General features: G+C 42.0%; 1 protein-coding gene across 4 annotated transcripts in view; it reads right to left on the bottom strand.

The window, feature by feature from the left end:
* Nucleotides 1-338: 338 nt before the first annotated feature.
* The window catches only part of LOC110451104 (POU domain, class 6, transcription factor 1-like), a 72183-nt gene continuing 59312 nt past the window's right edge, over nt 339-13209 (bottom strand). For 3 of the 4 annotated variants that reach the window (XM_021498965.1, XM_021498973.1, XM_021498987.1), the window contains 6 exons: nt 12964-13125; nt 9749-9894; nt 8773-9037; nt 4396-4585; nt 2953-3173; nt 339-2520 (listed from right to left, as the gene is read on the bottom strand). In XM_021498965.1, coding sequence (XP_021354640.1) covers nt 2396-2520; nt 2953-3173; nt 4396-4585; nt 8773-9037; nt 9749-9894; nt 12964-13125 — 1109 coding nt within the window. In that variant the 3' untranslated portion in view covers nt 339-2395. The remainder of the gene's footprint in view (nt 2521-2952; nt 3174-4395; nt 4586-8772; nt 9038-9748; nt 9895-12963; nt 13126-13209) is intronic. The other variant, XM_021498980.1, reaches the window with a different exon arrangement.

The following is a 13209-nucleotide window of genomic DNA, read 5'->3' as shown; positions in this document are numbered from 1 at the left end:
GAAATGAAGAAAGATAATATTGCACAGAACCACACTGGATTCACTCCAAAACAGAGAGAGCATAACACATTCTACTTCAACAACTCATGGGTGTTAACACGTACAGCGAGTAGGTCTGACCAACCAAGTCCACGTTAACATGTACAGCTAGTAGGTCTGACCAACCAAGTCAACGTTAACACGTACAGCTGGAAGGTCTGACAAACCAAGTCAACGTTAACATGTATAGCTAGTAGGTCTGACCAACCAAGTCGACGTTAACACGTACAGCGAGTAGGTCTGACCACCCAAGTCAACATTAACATGTACAGCGAGTAGGTCTGCCCAACCAAGTCAAAGTTAACACGTACAGCTGGTAGGCCTGACAAACCAAGTCAACGTTAACAAGTACAGCGAGTAGGTCTGACCACCCAAGTCCACGTTAACACGTACAGCGAGTAGGTCTGACCAACCAGGTCAACGTTAACACGTACAGCTGGTAGGCCTGACAAACCAAGTCAACGTTAACATGTGCAGCTAGTAGGTCTGACCAACCAAGCCCACGTTAACACGTACAGCGAGTAGGTCTGACCACCCAAGTCAACATTAACATGTACAGCTAGTAGGTCTGAAAAACCAACTCAACGTTAACATGTACAGCTAGTAGGTCTGCCCAACCAAGTCAACGTTAACATGTATAGCTAGTAGGTCTGACCAACCAAGTAAACGTTAACACGTACAGATAGTAGGTCTGACCAACCAAGTCAACGTTAACACGTACAGCTAGTAGGTCTGACCAACCAAGTCAATGTTAACATGTACAGCTCCAGGGAAAAAAAACATGTATCATATTGCAACTATCCTATGGCTGACAGTACAAGAAAAATTAAAAGACTTTCAACAAAAAATAATATCTAAATATAGAGTTTCACCATCATTTAGATACAATGTGTAACACATACAGGTAGAAGTGAAAAGTATCAATAATAGATAGAAAAATATAAAAACGTGCAACCAAATACTCACTTACATCAGATGTAAACACAGAATGGAAATGTAAACACACTTAAAACTGAAAATTTCTACATAACCACTATTTGAATTATAATTTTTTGACCTTAAATGTTTTTTGAACAATTAAACCTGTTAATTGGCGAGGTACTTCCTTTGGCTAATGGAGTGACACAGACACATTGTAAATCATCATTCTAGTGAACCAGATACTATTTATAGTCTAGTCATTCTAGTGAACCAGATACTATTTAATCATTGGGTTCCATACTTACAAAATTAAGCTGAAACTCTTGTTCTGATAAATATCTTGTTCAAATGAAAAGGGAATTAAAAATGTTCATACCTTTTCAATTTGTTGAAAATATCAGTACCTGTAGCTATGTATGGTTTTAAACATTAAGTTTTTACTCTTTGACACCATTACAAGATATCTGAAGAAACAAGAAAGAGTTTTGAATAATTCTCATACTTGCAGTAGTCCTGAAAAACTCAAGTTACCTCCCTTTACCTGATAACCAAAACGTAAAGTGTTGAAGACAATGGGGCACTTGGATTATCTCCCTTTTCCAGTGTCACCCTTTTACCTAAACAAGGTAAACATTTATCTGATATTCTTCTTTATATTTAAAAAATTGCAGTATTAAGACAGACAAATTCTAAACATAGCACAGATCTAAGATGACACAGGGTACCGTATAAAAGTACTACCTGTACCTTGTCTCTCCTGGTACGCATAGCTATAATGAGTCAGAAAGTAACTGTTAACATTACTACACATTCTCCAACAGAGCATCTAAATTCACAAAGCCATTTAGGAAATGGATTTCTGATTTGTTTTTGAGGAGATTATTAAGCTCATATCTAATTTATTAATCATAATTAGTCTTAATAACTTCAAAAGAAACAATATATTGAGACCTAAACTGTGGTCCCTGCTCTGAAAATAAAAACATTGGAACAACAATTTCTAACAATTAATTATGATGCTGATGTTGACAATGACGAGGATGTTGATGGTGACGATGCTGGTGATGATGAAACTACATGACAACCATATCTATGTATAAATGATGCAAAAGCACAAAACGTAAGCTTTCACTTATATCCCTACACGGGGTCACACACTTGTAGCTGCATTTATCCCTGAAACAGAATTGAAATTTTTGGATGATCCTATCAACACATGGCTCTGGAAATCCAACCAATCAAATCCTTGGACACATTGGTCAGTCAAATCCTTTGTTGTGCAGAAGGTGGTTGTCATTTTCAAATGTCCAATGAAACCCTTCTATTCTTTTGCGAAGACATTTGCTGACCTAAGTTGGTTTGGCCAATCAAATCCTGGGGAAGAAATGGTTGACCATGATTTGACCAATCAAATTTGCAGAGACCAAACCCTATGTCAGGGTGTCTCCTGTTTGAGTTTTTTAATGGTGTTTTTTAACGCTTGTCTTTTGTTACAGAACCACACACGAATCACTTCCCGGTCATAGTTCAACTTTTCTGACAGCTCTGTCATTTCTGCACCTGAAACAATCAAATCAAATCCTTTCTTTTTTACCTCTATCACATACTAACAGAATTTTTCTCAAAAGATACTATCTGAAAACCATCGGCCAATCAGATTACAGCAGCCTTATTAAATATTTTTGAATTTTCACTAGCATCTAATTTTCAGCTACAGACGGGTAGAAAATATACAAAGCAAGTTTTATTGAAATCTGATTATTCTTTCAACATATACCATCTAGAAACAATTCCGTCCACCAGGGCCTCCCCTGCCACAGAAACACAGCATTAAAACAGAAAAAAGTAATTTGATTTTATTGTATATAAAGTTAAAACTTTTTTCAACCTAATACGGACAACATTGCTTAAATCACATTGGAAATGTGGTTAGTTCTGCTCCAAATCTACAGAAAATGGCCCCCGGGAGAAATCCGTAGAAGTGCATGTTACCTGAAGGATGTGTATTCCTCTCGAAGAACTGGTTGAGAACTTCCAGTGCCTGTGGAGTGAAGGATGTTCTCCGTTTACGTTTCTTTGATGGTTCGCTGCCTATGAAGTCGGTGAGATTGGACACACCGTTCTTATATCTCTCTTCTGCCTCGAGCATCCATCGCTCAAGGACAGGTTTAATCTTCTGAGCACTTTTTGGTGTTATGTCTAATTTCTCAAATCTATAAATAATAGAAAAACAATTTTTATTTTTTAATAAAAAGTCAAGTGTACAGAACAAAAATATATGACTAAGTCACTCTTTTTGATGTAAATAAACAAAAGGATCAGTAAATATCTGTAAGACATGACTTTTCCCTTGCCCCTGAAGTTGGTAAACTGATTGGCTGTAGGTAGGCCCCTCTATTACTTACCTACATATAGCTGATTGGCTGTAGGTAGGACCCTCTATCACTAACCTACAGATAGCTGATTGGCTGTAGGTAGGCCCCTCTATTACTTACCTACATATAGCTGATTGGCTGTAGGTAGGCCCCTCTATCACTAACCTACAGATAGCTGATTGGCTGTAGGAAGGCCCCTCTATTACTTACCTACATATAGCTGATTGGTTGTAGGTAGGCCCCTCTATCACTAACCTACATATAGCTGATTGGCTGTAGGTAGGCCCCTCTATCACTAACCTACACATAGCTGATTGGCTGTAGGAAGGCCCCTCTATTACTTGCCTACATATAGCTGATTGGTTGTAGGTAGGCCCCTCTATCACTAACCTACATATAGCTGATTGCCTGTAGGTAGGCCCCCCTATCACTAACCTGCATAAAGCTGATTGGCTGTAGGTAGGCCCCTCTATTACTAACGTACATATAGCTGATTGGCTGTAGGTAGGCCCCTCTATTACTTACCTACAGATAGCTGATTGGCTGTAAGTAGGTCCCTCTGATACTTACCTACAGATAGCTGATTGGCTGTAGGTAGGCCCCTCTGATACTCACATACAGATAGCTGATTGGCTGTAAGTAGGCCCCTGTTACTTACATACAGATAGCTGATTGGCTGTAGGTAGGCCTCTCTATTACTAACCAAAAGATAGCTGATTGGCTGTATGCAGGCCCCTCTGATACTTACCTACAGATAGCTGATTGGCTGTAGGTAGGCCCCTGTATTACTTACCTTAACAGATAGCTGATTGGCTGTAGGCAGGCACCTCCGATACTTACATACAGATAGCTGATTGGCTGTAGGTAGGGCCCTCTATTACTTACCTACAGATAGCTGTTTGGCTGTAGGCAGGCCCCTCTATACCTACAGATCGCTGATTGGCTGAAGGTAGGCCCCTCTATTGCTTACATACAGATAGCTGATTGGTTGTAGGTAGGCCTCTCTGATATTTACCTACAGATAGCTGATTGGTTGTAGGTAGGACCCTCCGATACTTACCTACAGATAGCTGATTGGCTGTAGGCAGGCCCCTCTGTTGCACTGAGGGCCTGACCTACTTGTGTCTGTGTTAGCCCCAGAGAGAGTCTCCGGATCTTAAACTGTTTGGCAAATTCTTTGATTTCATCGAGGTTGATCCCATCCACTGTTGTACTCTCCGTTGAATTCCCTACTGTGTCTGAAAGGTTAACTTAAAGATAAGATTCAGATCGATAAAAACTGATATGTTGTATCGGGAACCTGCCCATCACAATATTCAATCATACGTATTAACTTGTTTTTTATACAGTAAAAGTACTTATTTAAGCGGACTTCAATTTTAGCGTTCTATAGAATTTGAGCAGATTAGCTCATAAATGTATTAACACACTCACAATATGCGCAATAGAAAATTATATACAGAGTTTTCAATTCGCGTACTAAGTAAATAAGCGGAATATTTAAAGCTTGAAATGCTTTTATATTAGAATACCGCTAAAATATATACTTTATACAGTAACAATTATATTATCAATAGATCAAGAATAAATACACAAAGCTATCACAAGTTTACAACATAACCCAATATATGTGTAACACAAAATGGGAATATACCAGAATACGTTAATCCTTACAAAAATTGTGGAATTTCCCTATTCTAGATCTGTACCGTTTTGATTTTATCTAGTGTTATTTACCTACTCTGTACCGTTTTGATTTTATCTAGTGTTATTTACCTACTCTAGATCTGTACCGTTTTGATTTTATCTAGTGGTATTTACCAACTCCGTACCGTTTTGATTTTATCTAGTGTTATTTACCTACTCTAGATCTGTACTGTTTTGATTTTATCAGGTGTTATTTACCTACTCTGTACCATTTTGATTTTATCTAGTGTTATTTACCTACTCTATACCGTTTTGATTTTATCTAGTGTTATTTACCTACTCTAGATCTGTACTGTTTTGATTTTATCAGGTGTTATTTACCTACTCTGTACTGTTTTGATTTTATCTAGTGTTATTTACCTACTCTAGATCTGTACCATTTTGATTTTATCTAGTGTTATTTACCTACTCTGTACCGTTTTGATTTTATCTAGTGGTATTTACCTACTCTGTACCGCTTTGTTTTTATCTAGTGTTATTTACCTACTCTATACCGTTTTGATTTTATCTAGTGTTATCTAGGTGTCGATATCAAAGGTGAGGGTGAGGGGTGTAGGTGTTGAGATCAAAGGTGAGAGTGAGGGGTGTAGGTGTTGAGGTCAAAAGTGAGAGTGAGGGGTGTAGGTGATGACATCAAAGGTGAGGGCGTTTTGATTTTTATCTAGTGGTATTTACCTACTCTGTACCGCTTTGTTTTTATCTAGTGTTATTTACCTACTCTATACCGTTTTGATTGTATCTAGTGTTATTTACCTACTCTAGATCTGTACCGTTTTGATTTTTATCTAGTGGTATTTACCAACTCTGTACCGTTTTGATTTTATCTAGTGTTATTTACCTACTCTCTACTGTTTTGATTTTATCTAGTGTTATTTACCTACTCTGTACCGTTTTGATTTTATCTAGTGTTATCTAGGTGTCGATATCAAAGGTGAGGGTGAGGGGTGTAGGTGTTGAGATCAAAAGTGAGAGTGAGGGGTGTAGGTGTTGACATCAAAGGTGAGAGTGAGGAGTGTAGGTGTCGACACCAAAAGTGAGAGTGAGGGGTGTAGGTCTCGACATCAAAAGTGAGAGAGAGGGGTGTAGGTGTTGACATCAAAGGTGAGAGGGAGGGGTGTAGGTCGACATCAAAAATGAGAGTGAGGGGGGTAGGTGTCGACATCAAAGGTGAGGGTGAGGGGTGGAGGTGTCGACCTCAAAGGTGAGAGTGAGGGGTGTATTCTAGATCTGTACCGTTTTGATTTTTATCTAGTGGTATTTACCTACTCTGTACCGTTTTGATTTTATATAGTGTTATCTAGGTGTCGATATCAAAGGTGAGGGTGAGGGGGGTAGGTGTTGAGATCAAAAGTGAGAGTGAGGGGTGCAGGTGTTGACATCAAAGGTGAGAGTGAGGGGTGTAGATGTCCACATCAAAGGTGAGAGTGAGGGGTGTAGGTCGACATCAAAAATGAGAGTGAGGGGTGTAGGTGTCGACATCAAAGGTGAGGGTGAGGGGTGCAGGTGTCGACCTCAAAGGTGAGAGTGAGGGGTGTATGTGTTGACATCAAAGGTGAGAGTGAGGGGTGTAGGTGTCAACATCAAAGGTGAGAGTGTGGGGTATAGGTGTTGAGATCAAAGGTGTGAGTGAGGGGTGTAGGTGTTGACATCAAAGGTGAGGGTGAGGGGTGTAGATGTCAACATCAAAGATGAGAGTGAGCGGTGTAGGTGTTGACATCATAGGTGAGAATGAAGGGTGTAGGTGTTGAGATCAAAGGTGAGAGTGAGGGGTGTAGGTGTGGACATCAAAGATGAGAGTGAGCGGTGTAGATGTCCACATCAAAGATGAGGGTGAGGGGTGCAGGTGTTGAGATCAAAGGTGAGAGTGAGGGGTGTAGGTGTCGACATCAAAGGTGAGAGTGTGGGGTATAGGTGTTGAGATCAAAGGTGAGAGTGAGGGGTGTAGGTGATGACATCAAAGGTGAGAGTGAGGGGTGTAGGTGTCAACATCAAAGGTGAGGGTGAGGGGTGTAGGTGTCGACATCAAAGGTGAGAGTGAGGGGTGTAGATGTCCACATCAAAGATGAGGGTGAGGGGTGCAGGTGTTGAGATCAAAGGTGAGAGTGAGGGGTGTAGGTGTTGAGATCAAAGGTGAGAGTGAGGGGTGTAGGTGTTGACATCAAAAGTGAGAGTGAGGGGTGTAGGTCTTGACATCAAAGGTGAGAGTGAGGGGTGTAGGTCTCGACATCAAAGGTGAGAGTGAGGGGTGTAGATGTCCACATCAAAGATGAGGGTGAGGGGTGCAGGTGTTGAGATCAAAGGTGAGAGTGAGGGGTGTAGGTGTGGACATCAAAGATGAGAGTGAGCGGTGTAGATGTCGACATCAAAGATGAGGGTGAGGGGTGCAGGTGTTGAGATCAAAGGTGAGAGTGAGGGGGGTAGGTGATGACATCAAAGGTGAGGGTGAGGGGTGTAGATGTATACATCAAAGGTGAGGGTGAGGGGTGTAGGTGACGACATCAAAGGTGAGAGTGAGGGGTGTAGGTGTCCACATCAAAGATGAGAGTAAGCGGTGTATGTGTTTATATCATAGGTGAGAGTGAGGGGTGTAGGTGTCCACATCAAAGATGAGAGTAAGCGGTGTATGTGTTTATATCATAGGTGAGAGTGAGGGGTGTATGTGTCCACATCAAAGGTGAGAGGGAGGGGTGTAGGTGTTGACATCAAAAGTGAGGGTGAGGGGTGTAGGTCTCGACATCAAAGGTGAGAGTGAGGGGTGAAGGTGATGACATCAAAGGTGAGGGTGAGGGGTGTAGATGTCAACATCAAAGATGAGAGTGAGCGGTGTAGGTGTTGACATCATAGGTGAGAATGAAGGGTGTAGGTGTTGAGATCAAAGGTGAGAGTGAGGGGTGCAGGTGTTGAGATCAAAGGTGAGAGTGAGGGCTGTAGGTGTCGACATCAAAGGTGAGAGTGTGGGGTATAGGTGTTGAGATCAAAGGTGTAAGTGAGGGGTGTAGGTGTTGACATCAAAGGTGAGGGTGAGGGGTGTAGATGTCAACATCAAAGATGAGAGTGAGCGGTGTAGGTGTTGACATCATAGGTGAGAATGAAGGGTGTAGGTGTTGAGATCAAAGGTGAGAGTGAGGGGTGCAGGTGTTGAGATCAAAGGTGAGAGTGAGGGGTGCAGGTGTTGAGATCAAAGGTGAGAGTGAGGGGTGTAGGTGTCCACATCAAAGGTGAGAGTGAGGGGTGTAGGTGTCCACATCAAAGATGAGAGTAAGCGGTGTATGTGTTTATATCATAGGTGAGAGTGAGGGGTGTATGTGTCCACATCAAAGGTGAGAGGGAGGGGTGTAGGTGTTGACATCAAAAGTGAGGGTGAGGGGTGTAGGTCTCGACATCAAAGGTGAGGGTAAGGGGTGTAGGTGTCGACATCAAAGGTGAGAGAGAGGGGTATAGGTGTTGAGATCAAAGGTGAGAGTGAGGGGTGTAGGTGTCGACATCAAAGGTGATAGTAAGGGGTGTAGGTGTCGACATCAAAGTTGAGAGTGAGGGGTGAGGATGTCAGCATTGAAGATGGTGATGGTGTCCGCGGTGGCGAGGTGATGTCAGAGGGGATGGTGGTTGGTAATGAGTTATAGGTGACATATATAGGGAGACAGGAAACATGTAAAAGGCAACAGTGGGTGGGTTAATTAGGTGATGTTCAGAGTGAAGACTGTTTCTATAGAAGTAACATTACACTCACTTGGAAGCAGTTGACTGACGTTGGGAGGCAGCACGTCTGAGGTGACTGTTGGGGTAAGGACCTGTGTTGGCAGTCTTGGGGGGGAGGACACCACTGGCGCTACTGACGGCTGGCTGTTGGTGTGGGCGTGGCGGATGGCTGTGTGGTGAGTAGAGGCAGAGCTGTGATTGGTTGTCAGCTGACCATTGGTCTGTGAGATCTGAGTCAGTGCATTGTTAGCTGAGGACGCGAGTGTAGGCTGCGTCAGGGACAGAGGGTTAATTACCTGTATAACACATAGATGAATTAGTACCTCACAAACATCTCTACATAATCTGTAAATACGAATTCTCTCTGAAAAAAATATTTTGTTCCGAATCTGATTTGACATGTTTATAATGTATTTTATATACCATATGAATTTCATACAATACTGAATTGTTGATAGAATTTTATTTTTCCTCTGAAACTGTATTCAGACCATGGATATAGCAAAACTTGTTAATGAATGAATATATAGAATCCCTCACGAAATATTATCACTGTCCAGTTATCATATCAATTGTATCAAATATCAACTACAGAATGACTTTAGTACAGTTACTAAGTGTCCTGGTTTAAATGAATGAAGTTCTAAGTTGACCTTGGCCTGAAACGTTCACAAGGATATACTAATAATACAGGAGCACTACACAGCTTCTGTGGATGATTTCTGTATGCTTCAAGTCTCAATCAGATATTTCTAACAGACTTTAATTTAAATGTGATATGGATGAAATTTTACGGAAAATGAAGTATTTGTGTACTTGCACATGCACTCCATGACTTTGAGGTAAATGTAATAGTGACTTTTAGTGTGTAGGTGATGCATGTTAACATTAAATCCATCAAGATACCTTTAATAGTTAATAAGGATGGTTCAAACTTTTATTAAAACTGGAAGGAATATCAAAGATCAGAATTAAATAGGAGACATAATAAGATTTGAGAGTGATACCTGAGGACCGACAGCCAGGATCTGGCCCTGTGCTCCGGTCGTCAGCAGTTGAGGTAGAGAGCCAAGCTGATTGGCTAGTCCCAGTCCGCTAGCCTGTTGATGGCTCTGACTGGAATTAGTGGTGGAATTCTGGGTCTGGTGTGCGCCTGGAACATAAAGTATCAGTGCTCTGGACAAAACTGGTTACTTAGCTGATAATGTGATATAGAGTTAAGATACAAGCTTATCATAGAGTTCCATACAAAACTGTTCACTGTGAATGTACAGTCATAGTACACTCAAATGTTTCTTATCAAATCCTAATAGATTAGTGCAAAGAGGAATTAGCACAATGACGATATATACAATAGTAAACATTACACATACAGTTAAAACAGCACTATCATAGTAGAGATCAAAATTTGAATCGTGAGAAGCACTAAAATAAGATTACAGCTAAAATTTGTACATCTACAGTACAAGTAAATATATCCTCTGGGTAAAGCAGCCACCACTATGTAGGTGTCGTGTCATTGGATCGCCCCCTCTAACAATCACAACATCACAATAAATCTGCTCTCTAATTATCCATTGTTTATGACTGGTGGAATTTGGAAAGTCAACAAATTGTCTCAGCCAACCAAAGTCTCAAATGGCCATCTCAAAATTGGAAGTGTTGATGATATAGGGGTTGAGTGAGGTTGTGTTAGTTTGTGACAATGACTAGGCGTACCTGCGTACCTGTGTTGTTGATATTGGGGTTGAGTGAGGTTGTGTTAGTTTGTGACAATGACTAGGCGTACCTGCGTACCTGTGTTGTTGATATTGGGGTTGAGTGAGGTTGTGTTAGTTTGTGACAATGACTAGGCGTACCTGCGTACCTGTGTTGTTGATATTGGGGTTGAGTGAGGTTGTGTTAGTTTGTGACAATGACTAGGCGTACCTGCGTACCTGTGTTGTTGATATTGGGGTTGAGTGAGGTTGTGTTAGTTTGTGACAATGACTAGGCGTACCTGCGTACCTGTGTTGTTGATATTGGGGTTGAGTGAGGTTGTGTTAGTTTGTGACAATGACTAGGCGTACCTGCGTACCTGTGTTGTTGATATTGGGGTTGAGTGAGGTTGTGTTAGTTTGTGACAATGACTAGGCGTACCTGCGTACCTGTGTTGTTGATATTGGGGTTGAGTGAGGTTGTGTTAGTTTGTGACAATGACTAGGCGTACCTGCGTACCTGTGTTGTTGATATTGGGGTTGAGTGAGGTTGTGTTAGTTTGTGACAATGACTAGGCGTACCTGCGTACCTGTGTAGTTGATATTGGGGTTGAGTGAGGTTGTGTTAGTTTGTGACAATGACTAGGCGTACCTGCGTACCTGTGTAGTTGATATTGGGGTTGAGTGAGGTTGTGTTAGTTTGTGACAATGACTAGGCGTACCTGCGTACCTGTGTAGTTGATATTGGGGTTGAGTGAGGTTGTGTTAGTTTGTGACAATGACTAGGCGTACCTGCGTACCTGTGTTGTTGATATTGGGGTTGAGTGAGGTTGTGTTAGTTTGTGACAATGACTAGGCGTACCTGCGTACCTGTGTAGTTGATATTGGGGTTGAGTGAGGTTGTGTTAGTTTGTGACAATGACTAGGCGTACCTGCGTACCTGTGTAGTTGATATTGGGGTTGAGTGAGGTTGTGTTAGTTTGTGACAATGACTAGGCGTACCTGCGTACCTGTGTAGTTGATATTGGGGTTGAGTGAGGTTGTGTTAGTTTGTGACAATGACTAGGCGTACCTGCGTACCTGTGTAGTTGATATTGGGGTTGAGTGAGGTTGTGTTAGTTTGTGACAATGACTAGGCGTACCTGCGTACCTGTGTAGTTGATATTGGGGTTGAGTGAGGTTGTGTTAGTTTGTGACAATGACTAGGCGTACCTGCGTACCTGTGTAGTTGATATTGGGGTTGAGTGAGGTTGTGTTAGTTTGTGACAATGACTAGGCGTACCTGCGTACCTGTGTTGTTGATATTGGGGTTGAGTGAGGTTGTGTTAGTTTGTGACAATGACTAGGCGTACCTGCGTACCTGTGTTGTTGATATTGGGGTTGAGTGAGGTTGTGTTAGTTTGTGACAATGACTAGGCGTACCTGCGTACCTGTGTTGTTGATATTGGGGTTGAGTGAGGTTGTGTTAGTTTGTGACAATGACTAGGCGTACCTGCGTACCTGTGTTGTTGATATTGGGGTTGAGTGAGGTTGTGTTAGTTTGTGACAATGACTAGGCGTACCTGCGTACCTGTGTAGTTGATATTGGGGTTGAGTGAGGTTGTGTTAGTTTGTGACAATGACTAGGCGTACCTGCGTACCTGTGTTGTTGATATTGGGGTTGAGTGAGGTTGTGTTAGTTTGTGACAATGACTAGGCGTACCTGCGTACCTGTGTAGTTGATATTGGGGTTGAGTGAGGTTGTGTTAGTTTGTGACAATGACTAGGCGTACCTGCGTACCTGTGTTGTTGATATTGGGGTTGAGTGAGGTTGTGTTAGTTTGTGACAATGACTAGGCGTACCTGCGTACCTGTGTAGTTGATATTGGGGTTGAGTGAGGTTGTGTTAGTTTGTGACAATGACTAGGCGTACCTGCGTACCTGTGTTGTTGATATTGGGGTTGAGTGAGGTTGTGTTAGTTTGTGACAATGACTAGGCGTACCTGCGTACCTGTGTAGTTGATATTGGGGTTGAGTGAGGTTGTGTTAGTTTGTGACAATGACTAGGCGTACCTGCGTACCTGTGTTGTTGATATTGGGGTTGAGTGAGGTTGTGTTAGTTTGTGACAATGACTAGGCGTACCTGCGTACCTGTGTAGTTGATATTGGGGTTGAGTGAGGTTGTGTTAGTTTGTGACAATGACTAGGCGTACCTGCGTACCTGTGTTGTTGATATTGGGGTTGAGTGAGGTTGTGTTAGTTTGTGACAATGACTAGGCGTACCTGCGTACCTGTGTAGTTGATATTGGGGTTGAGTGAGGTTGTGTTAGTTTGTGACAATGACTAGGCGTACCTGCATACCTGTGTAGTTGATATTGGGGTTGAGTGAGGTTGTGTTAGTTTGTGACAATGGACTAGGCGTACCTGTGTTGTTGATATTGAGGTTAAGAGGTTGCGTTAGACCCGGGATGTTGGCTAGGTGTACCTGGGTTGTTGATATTGAGGTTAAGAGATTGCGTTAGACCCGGGATGTTGGCTAGGCGTACCTGTGTTGTTGATATTGAGGTTAAGAGGTTGCGTTAGACCCGGGATGTTGGCGAGGTTGGTGGCGATGATCTGCCCGTTTGATGTGGTGAGTAGCTGAATCTGTTGGTTACCGCCGGCCGCCAAGGACACCGGAATACTAATGAACTGCTGTGCTCCATTGCCTACAATGATATCAAAGTACTGCAATACATTAAACACAATAAAGTTTTGTAATCCCACAGATCATTCATACAATTCAACATTAA

This window comes from Mizuhopecten yessoensis, unplaced genomic scaffold (genome assembly GCF_002113885.1).
Source record: "Mizuhopecten yessoensis strain PY_sf001 unplaced genomic scaffold, ASM211388v2 scaffold617, whole genome shotgun sequence".
NCBI classification, from domain to species: domain Eukaryota; kingdom Metazoa; phylum Mollusca; class Bivalvia; order Pectinida; family Pectinidae; genus Mizuhopecten; species Mizuhopecten yessoensis.
Note: the sequence above shows the minus strand (reverse complement) of the source record. Positions and strands in the feature narration are given on the sequence as shown.